Source organism: Cibotium barometz, chromosome 35 (genome assembly GCF_041138505.1).
Source record: "Cibotium barometz isolate CiBa-2024 chromosome 35, ASM4113850v1, whole genome shotgun sequence".
NCBI classification, from domain to species: domain Eukaryota; kingdom Viridiplantae; phylum Streptophyta; class Polypodiopsida; order Cyatheales; family Cibotiaceae; genus Cibotium; species Cibotium barometz.
This window is the reverse complement of record NC_141080.1, coordinates 33,644,984-33,666,916: the sequence shown is the minus strand read 5'-3', so window position 1 is coordinate 33,666,916 and position 21,933 is coordinate 33,644,984. Positions and strand designations below refer to the sequence as shown.

General features: G+C 39.4%; 1 protein-coding gene across 1 annotated transcript; it reads left to right on the top strand.

Moving 5' to 3' along the window:
• Positions 1-19,971: 19,971 nt before the first annotated feature.
• Positions 19,972-21,905, top strand: LOC147618361 (UDP-glycosyltransferase 75C1-like). Its single transcript, XM_086774801.1, has 2 exons — positions 19,972-20,738; positions 20,865-21,905. Exons 1-2 carry the CDS (start codon positions 20,090-20,092, stop codon positions 21,794-21,796), a joined length of 1,581 nt encoding a protein of 526 aa, XP_086630927.1. The 5' UTR covers positions 19,972-20,089; the 3' UTR covers positions 21,797-21,905.
• Positions 21,906-21,933: the final 28 nt, after the last annotated feature.

Sequence of the window (21,933 nt, the reverse complement as noted above, 5' to 3'; positions counted from 1 at the left end):
TATACAAGATAAAGGGAGAGCATAGAATGACTCGTTTTGTTTTAAATTTATGCATCAATAAAAAGGAGGTTGAAAAGCTGTCTCTAGAGTCTGGACCTGAAATGTTACGGGTTGTGTATGTGTGTGGTGTGTGTGTATCAATACCAATAAAACTAAAAGTAGAAATTGAAGGGCATATATATATATATATAATTGTAAGCCCCTTTTGTTTAACGCACATGATATTTTACATATTCCTTAGACTTATTTCATCCATCTTTTTAAATTAGTTTCCTAAAAGTTGTGTATGTGTATGTGTGTGTGTGTGTGTGTGTGTGTGTGTGTATCAATACCAATAAAACTAAAACTAGAAATTGAAGGGCATATATATATATATATATATATGAAATTGTAAGCCCCTTTTGTTTAACGCACATGATATTTTACATATTCGTCAGACTTATTTTCATCCATCTTCTTAAATTAGTTTCCTAAAAGTTCTAAGAGTGTATTTTGTAAAATGATTTTGGACTTTTTAAATAAAAAATAATTTGTTTTGTTATATATATATACATATATATATATATATATATATATATATAGAGAGAGAGAGAGAGAGAGAGAGAGAGAGAGTGTAGAATAATTTGGGTTTTTTAATAAAAAAATGATTGAGAAAAAGTGATTGCATTTTGGCTAGCCTTCAGACTTTTAAAAATTTTGGTTATTCTATGTATGCCAGGCACCTTAGTCTGCCAGCTTTGAGCTCCACGTGGTCGTGCCTTCGCCTCCTTGAGCTCCTCGAGTGCCTTTGGCTTCTCCAAGTGCTTCATTGCTCAACGTCTTTTATTTTGCTCAAGGTCATTTTATATATACAAAATGTATTATATAAACAAAGTGTATACAAGATAAAGGGAGAAAGTAGAATGATTCATTTTGTTTTAAATTTGCGCATCAATAAAAAGGAGGTTGGAAAGCTGTCTGTGGAGTCTGGACCTGAAATGTTACAGGTTGTGTATGTGTGTGTGTGTGTGTGTGTATCAATACCAATAAAACTAAAACTAGAAATTGAAGGGCATATATATATATATATGAAATTGTAAGTCCCTTTTGTTTAACGCACATGTTATTTTACATATTCCTCAGACTTGTTTTTATCCATCTTTTTAAATTAGTTTCCTAAAAGTTCTAAAAGTGTATTTTGTAAAATGATTTTGGACTTTTTTTAAAAAATGATTTGTTTTGTTATATATATATACATAGAGAGAGAGAGAGAGAGAGAGAGAGAGAGAGAGAGAGAGAGAGAGAGAGTATAATAATTTGGGTTTTTTAATAACAAAATGATTGTGAAAAAGTGGTTGCATTTTGGCTAGCCTTCAGATTTTTAAAAATTTTGGTTATTCTATGTATGCCAGGCACCTCAGTCTGCCAGCTTTGAGCTCCACGTGGTCGTGCCTTTGCCTCCTCGAGCTCCTCGACTGCCTTTGCCTCCTCCAAGTGCTTCATTGCTCAAGGTCTTTTATTTTGCTCTCAAGGTCATTTTATATATACAAAATGTATTATATAAACAAAGTGTATACAAGATAAAGGGAGAGCGTAGAATGATTCGTTTTGTTTTCAATTTGTGCATCAATAAAAAAGCATTATCATATCTGACAACCTATAATTACTAATTATAGGTCCAATTGTATACATGAGTGTTATATGTATGTTTGTGTGTGCGTGTGTGTGTGTGTATAAGATTTAAATAAAGAAGATTTGGATTGTTTTGTTTTAAAAAAAAAGATTTATTTATATAGAATATATATATATATATATATAGAGGACTACCTAAAGATTTCAAACAAAATGTATTATATAGATCTATCTATATCTATACAAGATTAACCACAACTCCCCCTCCCTCCACGTGGCCGGCCAAAAGCGGGGTTAATTCAAAAGGAGGGTGAATTAGCGCAAAATATGGAGGTGCTTTGTTTTTGAAAATATGCGCTTCAACCAAAAGTGTGATCACGCTTGCACTTCATGCCTACACTCCCACCTCCATGTTCACCTGCTCCAATCCACGTCCACATTCTACAGTCCATACCCATATAATGGTGATGCTAATATGAGCGCACAGCCGTCCAACCATGTGACACATCATTGGTGTGTGTCTCTCTAAAGGCTGTCTGGCATCTCCCATCGCTCAGCTGTGCAACTATGTTAATTGACTGAAGGCCTCAACCCCTGTCTGTGTTGCAAACCAAGCCCAAAACTAGGATAGCCTCTGTAGAGTGTGTATCGAGGTGGCCAATTTTGAAGGCAAGCATGCAAAAGGAGGTATAATTTGACAATAGGAGGTAGAAGAAGGTTTTAAAACACACACAAAAAGGCACTGTAAACCAAAACTGGTACTGCACTGTTACCTTGAACTCGATGCGTTCATGGATGGGAGAGGACGCTATTCAAAAGTAAGTAAAGTTTTTAGTTATTCATTTTTTATCTTCTTGATATGTAAATGAGTATTTATATTGTCTTTACATGTGTCTTATAGCCATAAAGTTTATATAAAGATATAAGAGGTCACGATAAAAAACTTAAACTGCACCACTTGGGATGACATATGTGCAGAGTATCCCCAGTCTAGCTCTCAGGAAGTTTTGAAAGATTTTTTCTTGTCCTTCAAAGATTGGGTAATATTCTTCTATTTTTGTATTAAAGATTCAAATGTGATGGTATGGTAGTATTGTTGTTATGTCTTAAGAAACCATCCACCACTAAATATTATATTCTTGTATATTTACTTTCTACTAACAACAGAAGCCTCCAACTAAAAAAAGGCAAAAAGTCACTCTTTCAAGAAGAATCAAAGTGTCCACAAAACTTTCTTGTGCACCTTGAAAGAGCTCGTTCAAGAGAAAGCAAGATGCCTTCTACGAAATGCTGCTCCAACTGAAGGAGTGAACTAGAAGAGTTTTTTCTTCCTGGACAGGAACGTAAAGCAGCATCCTATAAAGTGATTTGTGAGGATGTAAATAATCTTCAGAATATCATTCCAAAGAAAGATTAAAGTCTTGTTATTGCTGATATCCCATATGATTTTAATATGAGTGGTTTCATGAATGATGAAAGAGCATATACCTATCAAGAAATTCAAAAGATGTTACAAAATTTTAAAATGGTAACTACATCAAATATGTGGAGATTTGTGATCTTTCATAGCACTAGCCAAGCTGCATCAATACTGCAACTCTGAGAAAAGAAGCACATGGTCTGGAGTCTCTTGTTTGGTATGGTTTCAAAACATTAGGGAAAAAGGAAGCTCATTTTGGGGCCCTGTAAGAAATTCACTATTTTTTGATTTATTTCTCTCCTAAAAGACCTCAAAAATAGTAAAATACGGAAACGTGGCTCAGAACTGTCAGTAAGGAGGACTACAGAACTATCAGTTCAGAAAGGAATAATATAATCTTTTATCTAACTAACACGATTTTGCATTAAATATCTCCTTAGTTTTTTTTTTGTTTCCCGAAGATTCCGCATCTCTTTTGACGACGTGTGCACGCCTCTCATAAAGAATCCATCACTGAACTTGATGATTGCACTTTTTTAAAATATTTACATGGATACCGCCACACTTCCACGATTCATGTTACAAAAAGACTATGAGATTGACAAGCATATTGAAGAAATATTTCATGGTGGTAAAGGAACCACTGTGTATGACCCTTGGAACAATATATTTATAGATCTACAACAACTTCAAAGAAGAATGGTCGAGTTTTATGGAATAACATTTGAGGAGTACAAAGGCATTTTGAAATTTGTTATCAAACTGGATGAGTGTGAGGTTGTAAAGGAAAAGAAAATGGAAAGGATTACTATTACATTGATGAATGGAGCACTTGATACATCATTGAATGACTGAAGCGAGTTCGAAGTATTTTAGTGTGCAGTCGGAGAAACACATATGGTGGTAAGGCTCGTTCCAGGTATGATTATTTTTTGTTTCGTACTTGATTTTAGTCATTGTTTTCAAATCTTTTATAGTAAGACTTTTGTTTTCTATAATGACAGGTAAAGACAGAAGACCATGAAACACTAGATTGGGTGTTTCACCACACGAAAATACCAAGAATAAATAAAAGACAAGTGCAAGGAGAGAATCTCCATGTTGCAGGAAAAGGTGATTTTCAAGTAGAGTGGCACATGGCGGGGGATCTTAAAACACTTAAGTGCATGTATAACGTTAGTAAAGGAGGCAACTCAAAGTTTCCTTGTCTTTACTGCAAAGAATCAGCTCAAGTAATGGATCCCAAATGGTGGAAGGGAGCACCTAATAGAGATAAAGTTGACCCTGACTTCAAGGCCATTCTTGACATTCCACTATGTAATGTTCACATATGCACATTGCATGGTCTATGTCGAATTATTGAGAAATTGGTATTTTTGTATATTGGATTTGCTTGGAAACTCCGTCGCGGAAAAAATAGAAAGGATGCTCTTCAAGCATTGGAAAAAGTGTTATCGGATATAGGTCTGCATAGAGGTGATGTTCATATCACAAAGGATTTTAAAAAGTCTACCAATGGTAAGGAGGTACCAATCAAGCCCTCTATTGGTGGTGTTAAGGCAAGAAGATTCTTGTCTCGACCCAAACACAATAGTAAGCAAGTAAGGCAAGGTAGAACAGTTTCAAGGATTAATTATGGATTGTGGAAGCAAGTCCATAATGCTGTGAAAGATCATGAGGCAGATGGGGAAGCACGAAATGTGAAGGTAGAGGTGTGGAGGTCTCTTGATCAACTCTTCATGTTCTGTGACAATGTAACATGGACAAAAAGTGATTACAAGAACTTTGAAGAGGCAATTAAACATTTTGGGAAGTCAATGAAAGACGCATGGACAGCCTGCAATATAACTCACTACATGGTAAAGTTCTGTCTTCTTCTTTTACTTAAGTGTGATCCTCTTTTTTTTTTTTATCATCTACAACCACCTTCCCTATTTTATCAAAAAGTATGGATGCCCAGCAATTTGGTCTACCCAAGGATGGAGAAGTCTCACTACATGGCACGTAATGCATTTTTCAGACACACACAACACTACGGAGGGAGTCAAAAGGCAAATAGTCTGAAGGAAGTCTTCCAATGGTTTTACGGAGGCATACTACAGAGGCTGCATGCTAAAAGAAAAGTTGCTAGCTCCAAAGTCAAGCTTGCTTTTATCCTAGCCCAAAAGCAAAGACGAAGACAAACTTTGGACAATTCAATGGCAGAGAGACATAGACAATGGAGGGATTCGAAGATATTTAGAAACCATAAATGGACAAGTAAACATGAATAGCAGTTTGTAACTTATTGGTGTTATGTCCACATGTTTTCAAACTCAATCAATAGATTTTTATTTTGTGGAATAAGTGACTCTTGGTGTTATGCCTATATGTTTTGAGACTCCATCAGAAGTATTTCTTTTGTGAAACGTGTGATCTTTATTAACAAGCATCAATACATCCATGAGCTACATACAAAAAATTCAATCAATACTACTTAATTATGCTAGACACACTATTGATCCTACCAATAAGGTACTGGTGAGTGTGTACTGAGTGTCAAATGCTTTTAGAAGCTACAGAGTGTGGGAAGAGTACTGAAGTGTCGTACGGTGATGGGACAAATGCAAAAGGGAAAGGTAGAGGATCAAAGACTTTGTACAAATGAGTTCAACTTCAACATAATGTTTGTGCTATATTTGATGACTAAATCCTATTACTCCCAGGGCCTGCCAGTCGGAACTCTCTTTTTTATCTTGATTGGACTCTTTTTCTTCCTTGTTGGCTTGATGTCGACTGTCTGTTTATCAATGCTTGCCTCTGTTGCTTGTCTGGGAGGGGTATCCTTGTCTTCAGCTATCTCCACATGTTCTTCTTCTTGGATTGTGTCGCCTGATGCAATCATGGGTGGCTCTCGAAACCTTATGAGCTTCTGTTTTCCATAGCCCTCCAGACATTTGGGCTCCTTAACACCACATGCTAATGCATAAGAAGTGTAAGACAAAAAGTAAGAGGCCCTAGAGGCCTGCTTATTCACATAATCCCCAAATATATCTATGGCAGACAACCTCTCTATCAAAATGATCTTTTCCTTTTGCCATGAAAGATCATGTCCACCTAAAACCCTAGACAAACATTTAAAGAAGTAAACAATGGCTTCTCCATTGTTGCTCAATTGCCTATGGTAAATCAAGATCTTAGTACTACCTAGATCATGAATATAATGAGCTAGGCTTGACATTTTGCCAAACCCAGCTGGCCTGCTTCCACTTGTTCTCTGGAGGAATGTGTCATCCTCAATTTGTAGCTGCCACATATCAAAAGATTGGAGTGAGACAATACACAACTACAAAATATTTAAACACAAGATAAAGTATTTGATTTGAAGTAACAAGATCATACCTTCTCCTCTATGCCAACCTCCTTGTTAAGCCTTGAAGCCTGGGCAATAAGAGAAATGGCATAGTCCTCCCTCAAATTGAACATACACTCTATATCATGGAGGAAGACATAATCTTTACCACCAATCAAGACACCTGGAAGCATGGGCACTGCATAGTTGCTGCTCTGAACATCAAAATCTTCAACTGGTTGTGCTGCCCTAAGAGTTTCAGTCCTTAGTTGAACAAGGTCAAGAGTAGTCACTTGCAGCCCCTCATCCTGGAGAGTGATATCTTCTTCCTGCTCTGCCATTTCTATTGCCACAGGAACATCCTCTTTTTCCTCTGCTTCAGATGTGTCTTCTTCTTTAGCCTCCTACCGCTCTTCTAGAGAGTACTATTTGAAGACAATGTACATAAGAAATGCCATGGTTTCCTCAAGCACTCTACACTTTCTAGTGTGCAAGTTACAGTTGAATTTATATTCCTCAGGCAGGCTATCAAATCTTCTATTCACATGGTACCTCAGCCTGTCAACAATGGAGACAATATGATTTATATGCACAAAAACCTTTTCACCTTCCACAATTCTTCCTGCCTCTGTCAGTTGTTTGAAGGTATCCCAATGGTCTGAAAGAAAATCTCTGTGATGCTCCAGTACAGCTCATAGTGAAATCCCTGTTGAAAATACTGTGGTATATGTGGAAGTTCCTCTGAGCCTTGCATTTGTGAAGAAAGTCAAATAGGAGCAAATCTGGAGATTTGTGCTCTTCTGATTCCTTTTGTTTTGAGAAAGGAAGACTCAGCTTTCTGCTCCAGTCTCTTCCTTTTGCCTGAACCAAAATTTATATATCATGAATTCTATATGCTGACATATGCAATCAGGGAATGTATAGGATATCACCAAACAACTCCCTTCATGAGCACACATGACTCACCTGTGATTGCTGTGGTCTAAGTATAGCAGCAGAAAAGTCCAACTTCCTCTTGAAAGGAGGGGCCTGAGAATCAACTGTTCCAAAGCAAAAACTTTTCTCATCATCAAGGAAGAAATCCCCAGGGCCAAAGAAAGCAAAACAATGAGAAAGAAGTGGAAACCAAAAGGGACACAGGAATTTGCAAGAAAACGCGATGTAGGGCCATTTGGAAAATGTCAAGTACTCTCCTCGCATTTTGTTGTGCAAATTTTCCATTTCTGTTGATATCCATATCCAATCAAATGCTAGGATCACCTCACAGATTCCTGGACAGTAGATGATACTAGGAAGAATTTCCCAGGGCCAAAGAAAGCAAAACAATGAGGAAGAAATGAAAACCAAAAGAAATATAGGAATTTGCAAGAAAACGCGATATAGGGCTATTTGGAAAATGTTAAGCACTCTCCTTGCATTTTGTTGCAAACTTCTAGGTTCTATTGATATCCATCTCCAATCAACAAATAGATAGCTTCCAGGTCAGTAAGACTCTCTATATCCTTATCTTCTTGTTTAATAGTATAACACACATACTTTTGGGATGTGATGTAGCTTAGATATTAGGATAAATACCATAAGAGCAGGAAGACTGGTTGAAATGACTGAAGGCATGTTCCAGCAGGCTGCCTCATGAATTTGCAGGAAAACGCGAGGAGAAGGCTTTAGGAATTTCAAACAGCCGAAATCACGTTTTGTTGCAAATATAAAACTAGGATGTGGAAATTTGGGATATGGGATGTGGTGGATGGGAATTGCCTAGATATCTGGACATCAAGAATTCTATGGATGGAAGAAATATATATCAAAAAACATTGAAAAGAATATAGAACTCTGACCTTTCTTTTCCCTTTCCATGCTGTTGGAGTTGCACTGGTGAATCTTCTGCTCTCTCCCAAACTTGAGCTGCAGCCTAGGTAACCTGGAGATCTGGCAGTGGTAGTAGTCTTCACGCAGGTTACAGTTTGGATGGAGTGTGTTGGGTAGGAAGGGATCAGAGAGGGAAGGAAAAGGATGATGGGAGGGTGCTGGCAAGGATGAAAGACGGGGAGGGAAGTGTGGTTATGGAACTGATTATGAAATCATGATTGGCACAAGTTCCAAGGCAAAAAGTGTCCCATTCACATGTGCCAAGTTTCAAACTCCAAGAGATCTGGGTCCCATCCACACGTGTGAAAAAACGACTCCATTCCACACGTGTGGTATTTAGTAGCTGCCTTGTTTGTATTTTGCACTAATCTTTTCCCTCCTGTTTAATCTCTCCTATCTTGGCCCTCCCCTCTCAGCTCTCTTACCTCCCTACCTCCTTACTCTGCACCATCATCATCCTAACCACAGCAGCACAAGTTCATCCCCAGCACAGGGTACTCATCAACAGCACAGCATACCCACAGATAGCTTCTAGGTCAGTAAGACTCTCTGCATCCTTATCTTCTTGTTTAATAGTATAACACACATACTTTTGGGATGTGATGTAGCTTAGATATTAGGATAAATACCATAAGCAAGAAGACTTTTGAATTGGGCTGGTTGAAATGACTGAAGGCATGTTCCAGCAGGCTGTCTCATGAATTTGTAGGAAAACGCGAGGAGAAGGGTTTAGGAATTTCAAACAGCTGAAATCGCGTTTTGTTGCAAATCTCACTTTTGGGGCCTTTTTGTAGCTTAGATATTAAGATAAATACCACAAGCAGGAAGACTTTTGAATTGGGCTGGTTGAAATGACTGAAGGCATGTTCTAGCAGGCTGTCTCATGAATTTGCAGAAAAACGCGAGGAGAAGGGTTTAGGAATTTCAAACAGCTGAAATCGCGTTTTGTTGCAAATCCACTTTGGGGCCTTTTTTGGCCGTTTCCGGGCCTCCGGATGTCCGATTTCAGCGTTTCCAATGCCGTTTTTGGGGTTTTGGGCCGTTTCGGACGTGTCTGCGATGTCAGAATCACCAAATTCTGCACAAAAAATAAATTTTTTAAAGATTCAAATTGAATCACCTTATTAATGTGACACGCTTCTACGAACATACAGTACTATTTATTTTTCTTATTTTCATCTTCTTTTGTTGAATTTTCAACGTAACGTTGGCCCACTCTTGATTGGTTGAGAGCCTATTTTCTCTCTCTTCTAAAATGCCCCAAAATGAGCTTCCTTTTTTCCTAATGTATTGTATTTAGTTGTAAAGACAGAGAAATCACTGTAGGAATGTACCAGCATGTTACTTCAAGTATTTGCAGGAAAACGCAAGAGTGAGTTGTTAGGAATTTCAAACTATTGAAATCGCGTTTTGTTGCAAATTTATAAATGTTGCTTCATCCACCCTTGTCATTGCCTTTTTGTATCATTCCATGTTCTCCATGACTGTAATCTCTTTCCATTGCTTTGTATGCAGCTTGTCAGAGTGATGGCAAGAACCAAGTCAACTGCAAGGAGTGCTGGCAAGGGGCGAGGGCTTGCAGCAGAGCAGCAGTAGTAGCTGGGGCAGGTATCAAGGAATTTAGTGTGCCAAAGGGAAGAGTTACACATGGCAGGAAGGGGAAGCCAATGAGCTTGCTCCAGCAAAAGGCCAAGAGATTGAAACATGGTGCAGGTGTGCTAAAGGAGATCAGGAAGCAACAGAAAGCTATAGGCTTTGCAATCCCCAAGGCACCTTTTCAGAGACTAGTGAAAGACATATGTGATAGTTGGCACCTTGGTTTCAGGTGGAACAAGACTGCCATTCTTTCCTTACAGGAAATAGCAGAAAATTACTTGGAGAAATATTTTGAAGATGCAATTTGCTGGTAGCAGCCCATGCTCATAGGGTAACTCTGATGGCCAAAGACTTCAACACTTTGTCTAGAGTGAGATGGAGGTATGACAAGCTTGTCCATCCTGTGGAATGGCAGGACATCAAGATGAGAGACATATTATTAATTCCACCTACAAGAAAGTTGAAGGTAGATGAGGTTAAGGTTGTTGAAGTAACCCACTCAAAGAACACCAGAGGGAAAGCTGCTTATGAGGAGTCACTGAAGCAGCAAATAAAAGAATCCAAATCTGTTATAGATGTGGAGACTGTACAGAGGGAGCTGTAGATACAGAGAAGGTTACACGAGTTGGGCCCTAACATAGTTGTCCATATTGAGGATAAAACTTCAGTGAATAATTTTGACTTGACAAAACCATGCTTGGCAGCATTGGCTCATAAGAATGAGTATTGCTCAGATACTATCATTCTTGCAATGCTCTAGTAAGTGTCTTTTATTTTACATTTGTTTGTAAAATAATCCTTCTTGTACCTCCTTTACACCCTACCCCAATTATTGTTTGGTCCAATGCAGCATGATGAGAAGTTGGCTTAACCACGCTGTACAGCATACAGTTCATATTATTGATCCTGCCATTTCCTCTAGGTTAAGAGATGCAAAGGAAACTCCCATGGATATTTTCAATTGGTTCAGACACTGCAATTTTGATGTTATCGATGTTTTGCTACTTCCATACTATAACAGGTCTGTGGGTGACTGCTTCTTTTGGGATTCTTCTTTAAGATTGAGAACTCTTGTAGCCTTTGATTTCTTAATGCTTTTTTCCTTACACAGTGACCACTGGAGCTTTGCTTCTATTGACATCCAGTAGAAGCAATGCTTTATATTCAACTCTCTTAAAAACACACACAGAGAGCTGAAATTATAAGTGGTGTGTGCTATTTTTAACTTTAAACTTCATTATTTTGATTTAATGCACACTAACTGAATTATATGTATTGCAGTTGTATTAAAAGGTTTCTAGATGCATTGGATCACTGTCCTCCTAATGTCAATCTTTTGGATTCTATAGAGCTTTCTGGATGTAGTATAGTAAGTGATGGATGGTCTAATGTGCAAAGAAAACCATTAATTAATGTAATGGTTATTTCACCTAGAGGTGAGACTTTCATCCGTGCCGTGGATTCAGCTGGTTCAATCCAAACTGGGGCTTACATTGCTCAAGTCATTAGCTCTGTGATAGAGGAAGTGGGTGCCAAAAATGTAGTCCAAGTCGTCATGGACAATGCAAAAATTTGTAAAAATGCATCCAGAATCCTACAGCGACAATATCCACATATTTTTTCGGTAGGCTGTAATACTCATAGTTTGAATCTTGTATTAAAAGATTGGTATAAATCTGCTGATGATACCAAATGGTTTGCCTCAATCGTCGACACTGCTCGCCAGCTTGTGAAATTCATGCTCAAGAGACATAGAGTTTTAGATATGTTTCGACCTCGCATGTCAGTTATGTTAACGCTTCCAGCGGAGACTAGGTTTTGCACTCACTTTTACACTTTTGAGTCTCTTCTTAGAAATAAAGATGCAGTTTGCGAAACATTTACATGCATGGCATTTCATGACTGGGAGAACACTCAACTTGAAAAAGTGAAAGAGAAAATCAAAGTCTTGAAGGGAGCGCTTACGAGAAGAAGTTGGTGGAACAGTGTGATGGATGCATACCATGTAATGATGCCTATTATGTATGCTGTACGAAGTCTTGATCAAAGAGCGCCTAATCTCGGAAAAGCATGGATGCAATATTGGACTTTCCAGCGGAGTTTGGAGTGTCCTGAGAAATTAGAGCATTCAGTGGTGGAAAAGCAATGGCGTGTACCATTCTCCAGTAGACAAAGAAAAGTTCTGTTGAAGTACTTTCATGCTAGATGGATTGGAGCGCATTCACCACTGCACAGTGCTGCTTACATGTTAGATCCTGAATATTGGAATATGGATTTGATGTCCAACGTTGAGGTGGTGCAAGATTTTTATAACGTGGTAAACACTTTCTATAATAATGATGATGATCGTGTACAGTGCATAAAGGAGATGACCTCATTTCGGTTGAAAGAGGGTTTATTTTCCAACTCCCTTGTTCAACAAATGGCTAAAGAGCAACCTGCATGGAAGTGGTGGATGATGAATGGTGGTGAGCATTATGCTTTATTGCGCAACCTTGCGATGAAGGTTCTAAGTCAGTGCTCTTCAAACTCAGGCTCAGAAAGAAACTGGAGCATGTATAAATATATTCATAGTACTATTCGCAATCGACTTCTTGCAGATCGAGCAGATAAACTTGTTTACATGTAATGCAATGAAAAGATCTTGCGAGACATTGAAAGCGAAGAGTATGAAGAAGATATGCCCAGATGGATGTACAATTGTGATGATGTAGTAGACGAGAACTTTGATGTTGGACGTACGTTGTGCACCACCCTTGAGATAGAAGACAATTTAGACATTGACTTAGATGAGCTTAATTTAGCAGACGAGAGAGTAAAAGGTGAAAGAATTTTGGAGCAAGATACTGACATAGAGGAAGAAGTCACTTCATTAATTTAATAAAAAGTACTTGTACAAATGATCATATTTGGAGAAATTATCAATACAAAAGTAGGATTTGTTTTTCTTAGCTCTCATCTTGAAATAAATTACAAATTGCACTAGGAGCTGCATCTAAAGGTCCTGGTGGTTTATATTCGCTAGCCATGCCGAACACTGTATAAATACCTTGATTTATTGGGACATTGCACAATGCACATGTGGAAGTATTTTGCATTTGTCTCACTAAACATATTAAGTGGTAGTAGTGTCCACATGGTAGTATATACTGGCCGCTCCACCCATCGAATACTTTGTAACATACAGGACATTGGGGGGTGGAGGAACTTGTAGCCTCAGCAGAAACTCCCACAAGATCAGGATGTATCAAAAAATGAGAGATGTGGTTTCCTTGGTGCACAGGAGCAATACGTGAAGAGATGCTCTGCACATCTTGGCTGATCTTTGTTAGCTGCTCTTGAATCCCTCTATTGGCCGGGGGAGGAGTTGACGCTTGAGTTAATCGGTCAGCTTCTTTCTCCTTCTCTGCTAGTTGTGCCCCTAAGCTTTCTTTGACCTGGTTTAACTCCAGTCCAGCGCCCTCCAACATGAGAGCAAGTTCTTCTCTTGTGAATGTCACTGTCTCTTCACGTATGTCATGGGTGTTGACAGTGGCCTCTCTGGAGGCGAAGTCCACTGGAGTTTTAGGATAAATTGAGCATATAGCATTTTAGCAAAATAGAGTGGAGCGTCGGCGTTATGGAGAGGACGACTGTACACCTCCAAGAAAATGCGCTCGGCATTAGTTTTGATATCATTGTGAGTGCAACGAGAAATCTTCCATCTTCCCTTCTTAATCTCGCCATCTGGACATGCCATATTTCCTTTATCATCTCTGTGGTTACGCGTTTGTTTATGTCTTTCCATTGGGCATAAGTTGGATTTGTCCATTTCGATAACCTGCATGCTGTTCTTGTAGCTTCACGGGCTGTCAGGCCATGTGCAAGGGCCTTCATTCGCTCGTATGCCTTCTTGGCTAACTCCTGATGCTCGTTTGCTTGTGCCTGCTCCATATCTGCATGAACGTAAATGACTTTAGGATTTTAATGAACTGTAAAGATCAACGTAAGATAAATTGACCATTACTCTCAAAATCTTGAAGTCAAACACCACAAGAGGAGATATGTATTGCAAAGACTCGATGAGAAATATCCACTTGACTCCAAAAACACTTTAAACAATTCTCGCACATCAAATTTTGAAGAGAAAACATAAACTTAAACACCACAAGAGGAGAGAGATATTGCAAAGACTCACTGAAGAGAGAAAAATATTTTTGAAACATTGGACACATCAAATTTTGAAGAGAGAAACATCAACTTAATCTCTTGATACTGTATCATTACAAAGTTGGGGTGAATGCCACCAATAGCTCTACAAGAGGACGTTGTGCCCTCGTAGGGTCAGTATTTAGTGATCTAAAAATTTCAACTACTTGCAAAATTGATTTTCGCTCATCGCGATTAGGCAGAAACATCCAATTTTTGACTCTATGAATAATAGTATCCATGGTAACTTTGTCATGGGAACTATTATCCATCCACAACTCTTGCACTTTCTGCCAAAAGTCATATAAAGTTTGTAATAAATATCCCAAGGCAAAAATATCAGATGCAGGAGTGTATGCATCTGCCAAAAATGGATCATAAAGCTCTGGGGCTATCCACGGCCGTTTATTTCGCTCTCTGTCTGCGTAGGAGACTGCCTGTGCCACCTTCTCAGGGTTCCTGTCTGCTTTAAATACAAAATTGAGAGACACCCGTTTTTTGGGCGCTCTCAGCAGCAACCCCCAATCGATAATACCTATGCGTGGCTTTAGCTCTTTTGTATAATCCAACACTACATTGAATGGATATAGGTCGGTATGTACAATACCTGCCATATGTGCTGCCGCTAGGCCTTCCACCAGGGCATGCATAATATGTGGCATGCTTATTACTATTTGTTTTATTTTTGAAAGTTCTAGATGACTTAAAGGGATATTATCAGGCGGGGGTTGTCTCCATCCTCGATCCAAACAAAAAATTGCTCTGGTGAACTCACTGAATCTGAAAGGAACCTTCAGAAGAGTATCACCAAGAGCGCCGCCATTATAGTACGGGAAAATTGTGATCCAAGGAGCCTCTTTTGTAAAGGCAATGCACCGGACAATCGATGGATGTAGCACTTGCATACCCTGCTCTGCCTGGAAGCTCTCGAACTTCGCGCTGCCTTCTCCTTTGTAGTGCTTTCCGCAAAAAGTGATGTGCTCCGGTAAAAATGATATACCATTAATTGTATACTCTTTTACTGTTCCAAAAACACTGGAGCCTATTGTTCGCCCTTCGAACAAAGCCTCGTGCGGGATGCCAATAAGATGTGTGCACATAGAATTGTAGATGGTACAATTAATGACACCTGTACCACTTGCATCTGCCTGACTGGACGTTGCAGCGACGTCCTGGGCAATGCACACTCTTTTGGGGAGGGACTCTGCATCCAACGCCTTCATGCGCTTGCTCTTGGCTCTTTGCTCGCTCCATACAACATCCCATAACTGTAGACGTTGCATATTGGCTTCAGGCGGGGCAGCATCTCTAAGATCACTGCATGCTACACGCATGCTTCCCAAAATGGTTCGTGTTATGTGTTGATGGTTGAAATCTGCTATCTTCTATCTATCAAGCAACTCAGCGTTGCCTCCGCTTCGAAGCCGACGCTGTGCATTTTCCCATATTTGGTCTATCAGATCTCGCATGAGTATCTCAGACTCATTGATCTTTTTTACGACATCATCAGTACATTGTGACACTGTGATGACCGCTTCAATGTGAATTGCTCGCAGAACGATTTTACGCTCTTCGGGGAAAAGCATGTTGATCGTCTTCGTAAATCTAGCAAATATCACTAAACACAAAAAAATAGAATATCAAACATTACTGAAATAAACATCAAGCAAACGTGAGAGAACAGCAACAAGTATATCAATATCGTCAATGGTCATACAAAAACAGAATATCAAATAATTTTAATGAACTCAACATCATCCAATACATCATCAAACGTGAGAGAACAGCAACAAGTGTATCATTACTTATCAATGATCAAACAAAAACAGAATATATCAAACAATATTACTGAACTCAATATCATGCAATACAATATAATGTGAGACAACCGCAACAAGCGCATTATTACTTACGAAGTGTATACATTATCGAATGAGAGAGAGAGAGAGAGAGGGGGAGGAAGAGAGAGAGGTGTGACAGATAGAGAGAGGAAAAATTAAATGACATTTTTTATAGTTTTGTGAGTTCCTAAAGAGAGAAAAATAATGTTTTGTAATCCTAAAGCACTCCTCATCTACATACCTATCGTGATAGAGAGAGAGATGTGAAGTGTATCATGAGAGAGAGAGAGAGAGAGTTGTGAAGTGTATCATTGCGAGAGAGAGAGAGAGAATTGTGAAGTGTATCATGAGAGAGAGAGAGAGAGAGAGGAGAGGAAGAGAGAGTTGTGAACAGATAGAGAGAAGAAACATTAGATGACATTTTTAATGTTTTTGTGAGTTCCTAAAGAGAAAAATAATGTATTGTTTTAATTTTTAAGTAAATAGAGGGAGAAAAAAGAAATTATTAAGAATTATGTATATTTTAAGAGAAATAAAAAAAATCATTATCTACACATCTATCGTGTTGTGAAGTGAATCATGAGAGAGATAAAGAGTTGTGAACTGTATCATGAGAGAGAGAGGGAGGTAAGAAGAGAGAGATTCATATTTTTTGAGTTACGAATCACGATATTATAAAATAAAACGTTTAGACAATATGATGTAAACTTTGATCCATGAAATACTCATGCCGCGTTAGCAACCAAGTATCGCATGGATCAAACACAATAAAAACAATACAAGTCAAATCAAACAAATTTATGACATTTATTCGACCGCGTTAACGATCATATGCCGAAATACGCAAGCAAATTTACGACACTTTTTCGACCGCGTTAACGATCAAATGCTGCAATATGCAAAAAATATTTTATGCACTAGCGGACGACACCAACTTGTCGCGTTAACGACAAAATGCCGCCCGATTCTATGGGAATACCAATAGGATACGAACATACACTGGCCGTGTTACCGACCATATGTCCGCATTTGACAAAGGGAAGGGAAGGGAAGGTGACATCGCCATAACGATACTATGCTTGCCGCGTTACCGACTAGTACCGCTACGGCGTGCCATACTTACCATAGGACACAGACTAGCCGCGTTACCAACTAAGTGCCCCAGGGTAAGCACTATTCCGAAGAATGGCCTTACACACACACCAGTCGTGTGGCGGGCCACCCAAATCCTGCTGCGCATTGCGACAATGGGCGGCTGCCCGCATGAACTCACCCACACACACATCCCTCGTGTGGCGGACCACCCACATCCTGCCGCGCATTGCGACAGTGGGGCGACTGCCCGCACGAACACACCCACATACACACACACACACACAAGTTTTCATTACCTGTGTATGCTGTCAGCAATGAAATCCCAAAGGGTCCCCCGGGCCCATATATATAGAAAATTGTACCCCGCCGGGCTATATGACGACCCCGCAGGGACCCGCCGGGCTTTGCTTTATCCCGGCGGGCCCGCCGGGTATAGCAAAAGCCCGGCGGGATTTTTCCCGGTTACCAGGTCGCTTGCCACCGGCTTTTTTGAGAACATGTTAACATGTGAACATGTTAATAACATGTTAACACCTGTTATTAACAAAAAAAAAATTGTGATCACGTGAATATAAAATCAGAGGCTTGGTTTTAAGAAAAAACCATTGATTAAATTACTTTCCAAGCATTAGAGAGGTTGGGAAGAAGATTACCATTGAAAAAGATAGAAAAACACCATTGATTTAGCCTTACCCTTGGTTTTTGGCTTCATTCTTTAGAGAGAAGTGAAGCCCACAAGAGAAAGCTTGGCTACCAAGATGAAGAGGGTAATCTCTAAGAGAGGATGAAGATTAGTGAAGCTCCAAAGCTTCCCAAGAAAAGGCAAAATAGAGAGATAATAAAATTACACTAATTTGAAGATTATAATGGCATGTAAACACACAAAAACGATAATACAAAGGAATGAAGGTCTATTTAAAAGTGAGGGAGGCCACCAACCGAGTCCAACTGGGATCTAGAGGCTTCCTGCTCCAGTTTGATCCGTTTTGGACAAGTTTTAGACTAGTTTGGCTCACTTTTTTGATTTGGTTTGAAGGAGGAGAGAGGAGAGATGAAAATATCTCATTTTTTGAATTAAAAATACCTCCTTGATGTGATTCATAGGTGCCTCCTTCATGAGCCCTTCTTCCCATTCTGTCAAAAATTATATTTTGTACTAAAAAATCCTATTTTTTAACTAATAAACCCAATGATAGTCAACTCTTCATCTTATGTGAGAATTTACTCATTTTTAGGAGATTTTCTTTTATTCTTTGCCTTTTTCTTATTCGAAAAATAATCCAAATGATGCCTTGATGTTGACAATTCAGAAAGGAGCTTGTTCAAAAGCGCTTCCAGAAAAGTTCAATTTTTTTTTTGAGAAATAATGCCCAAAATATTTGTTGTAGCTTCCAAAAGAATATGAAGAACTTTCAGAAAATTTTATGCAATCCTAGAAATTCAAAAATTTTTCCAATAGTTGAACTCCTCCTTCTTTGATATCTTTGAAAGATTTTGAGATTTAAAAAATATATATATAAGGCTTGTATAAACTTATAATGGTGGTTATAAGCTTATAGTGTTAAGCTTTTATCAGCTTAGGAAGAGTTTAAAATCTTCTTTTCTCACATGGAACCCACATGGAGCTTCTCTGTAATAAGAAGGAAAGTAAGCCGTTTTTTTAAAAAGCTTATAAGCTTTATTGAGATTTAAGCTTTTAAGCTTAAACCCCCACAACTAAGTAGTGCGTGCTGAAAAAACCCGCTAGGCACATAGCGCGCAATCGCGAGATTAGATTATTCTACAAATTAAATAACAAAAGAAATAAACCATAATATCATAGTATAAATTAAGAGCATGAAAATCAAAGAACACAAGATTGGATGCAATCTCCCCCCCGACGTGTGTGGCTCCACTCCCACACGTGGTATTTAAATCATATTCATAAATTTAGCCCTTGGAGCCATAAATAGCATAGCTTTTCCAAAATTAGGCTTTTACAAAATTGAACCTTAGTCCAATGCTTTTAAAGCATGTCATAAAAAATAAACATTGCTCAACATATGTACAATGGGCGAGATCATACAAAATCAAATATTTAGCACACATGTACTCGGCTAGATAATCTTGTCCAATGTCCACCTTGGTTGTTCCAAAAACTCATGATCTATACTCAACATAGTCCACAATGTTAGATCACATTACTTTGGAATCACTCACAAAAATAATTCTATCAAATGGAAATCATTCACTACCATGCATCACACACGAACCATGCATCATACATAATTAATTAGATTCACTCCCATGCTAAAATATTTTTGAAAAATCTCACTCCCCTGATAGTCCTCCTGTTTGAGAAAGACAACTGTCCTCGGTTGTAACTACTATCAACACACAGGAGTGATCAAACACGTTAATCGTTCCCACATTAGATTCACTCACAATATCATTATGTATTTAAGTGGATTCACTCTCACATAACCTTTACACGCGTCACACATGTCTTGAGTTGATCGGAGTCACTCACAATCAAGCTCGTACATTGGATTCACTCACAATGTTTTCATACACGTTACACGTATTCTCACAAAGTATACCATACGTGTCACAGGTGGTTGGATTCACTGACAACCAACTAGGGTCACCCTCATCAAGAAAAGAGTTGATTGGATTCACTCACAATCAAGCTCACACATTTTTTACATGCGCTAGTGAAGAAGGATGCACTAGTGAAGAAATGATGTGATAGCATGTATGCCACTAGAGTATCGTATATCTTGGAGGGAATCTTCCTTTGAATCTTCCTTTGTTTAGGAACGTGCTTTGTAATCTATTGAATTGCAATGTAAATAACGTGGTTTGTAAAGAACTTTCCAAGTCAATATTATAAATATATATCTACTTCCTCCCCCAAAAAAAAAGAGCCGTGGTCCGTTAGACGACGAACTTTGAAAATTCCCGAGCGTGCAACGTAGCCCGCTACGTAGGCGGTGGTCGCAATAAATATTTGTCATCGTCTTCACTAGATTGTGCAGCCTCACAATTTCTCCCTCCCACACACAATCTCTCCCTCCGCAAAGCGAAGAAGAGCTGCTTGAGCAGAGCAGGCACTTTCTCTCTCTCATAATAGTACGTCCCGAGCATTATCGCTTGGCCATGCCAACCGAATACTTGCCCTCTAGTCAAGCTGAAGCCATGGCCGAAAGCCTGCAGCTAGCCACCCCTCTTTCTTCTCCTACCACGAACGACAACAGCAGTGATGATCATAATAGCAGAAAGCTTCATGCGCTGATGATACCATACCCTATCCAGGGCCAGATCAATCCCATGCTGCAGCTTGCCAAGGCTCTCATCAAGCACAACTTCGTCGTCACCTTTGTCAACAACGAGCACAACCACAAGCGCATCCTGCAAGAGAAACGCCGCTCAAAATCTTCATCCGGTGATACAGCTCATGATGAAGATCAATCTCAACAAGAAAACCTTCGCTTCGTGTGGCTAGACAATGGGTTACCCCCTGATTTTGATTACAGCGACATTAGCCCAAGGTATGTAGAGTTCCACGAGGCCTTTGTTAAGATGAAAGACCCCCTCAGGGATCTCGTGGAACGCTTGAATAAGAAGAACCCACCAGTCACTTGCATCGTGCATGGGTTCCTCTGCACTTGGGCTCAGCGTGTTGCAATGGAGCTCCACATTCCAAGTGTTCTTCTCTGGCCTCAGTCTGCTGCAGTCTTCTCCATCTTTTACCACACACCCAAGCTCGTCTCCAATGGTTTCTTCCCTTACAAAAAGACTCCTCCCGGTAGGCAATAAAATTGTTAAATAGCTAACCCTGGATAGCGAATATGAACACTCTTCTTTTTTACTAATCAATACTCAACAATTTCCTCTTTATTATTATTATTTTTTGCTTTCTATGTCACAACAGGGTGCAATGATCTGGTGTCTTACATACCCGGTGTGCCCCCTCTCCACCCTGCGGACTTCCCCACATTACTCCATGTAGACGACATCTCTCAAATGAGCTTCAAGCTTTTGAGAGAGCAGTTTGACATACTGGAGAGCTGTGATGCAATTCTCATCAACTCTTATGAGCAGCTTGAGAAGGATGCTTGCGAGGCACTGCAAATAGAATTGCCCTTGTCAGTTTCTTTTGTAGGGCCTTTGCTCCCTTCTGCCCTCTTGGATGGCAGTGATATGAAGGACATTAGTGTTGGTGCAAGCTTGCTGCAGGAGAATAATGACAGTATAAAGTGGCTAGATAGTAAGCAAAAGCAATCCGTGTTGTATATTTCCTTTGGGAGTGTGTTCAACCCTACTGCAGAAGATCTACTGGGCATTGCCTTGGGGATCACGGCTAGCAAGCAGCCCTTTCTTTGGGTGATAAGGCCTAGATCCTCCTTGCAAAACGTATCAGAGATACTGCCCAAGAACTTCATAGAGGATACTAAGGATTATGGGCTAATTATCCCATGGGCACCTCAGCTGCAAGTGTTGTCCCACCCTTCTGTGGGCGCCTTTCTAACTCATTGTGGATGGAATTCAACATTGGAGAGCTTGAGCATGGGGACGCCCATGATCCCTTTTCCAATTTCCATAGATCAGACTACAAATTGCAAGTTTGTGGTTGACATTTGGAAGGTTGGGATGAGCATCAAGAGGCAAGATGATGGCATGGTGGAAAGTGAAGAAGTGGAGAGGGTTTTGAGGATAGTCTTACAAGAAGACGAAGGAAAGGAGATGAGAAGAAGGGCTGGCAAGCTGAGAGATGCTGCAAGGAGGGCTGTGCAAGCGCAAGGCTCATCCAATACTCACATGGAGAAGTTTATTGAATCAATGAGGGATGCCAAACCCCACTGAGTATATATTGTTCCATTAGCACTGCAAGCATCACAATTTGTTCATGAATTTTCATGTGTTGTACGCAATGAGGAAATTAAAGAGAAATAGAAGCCGTAATATTGGAATATATTCCATTCTTTTGTTTGGTTACTGCT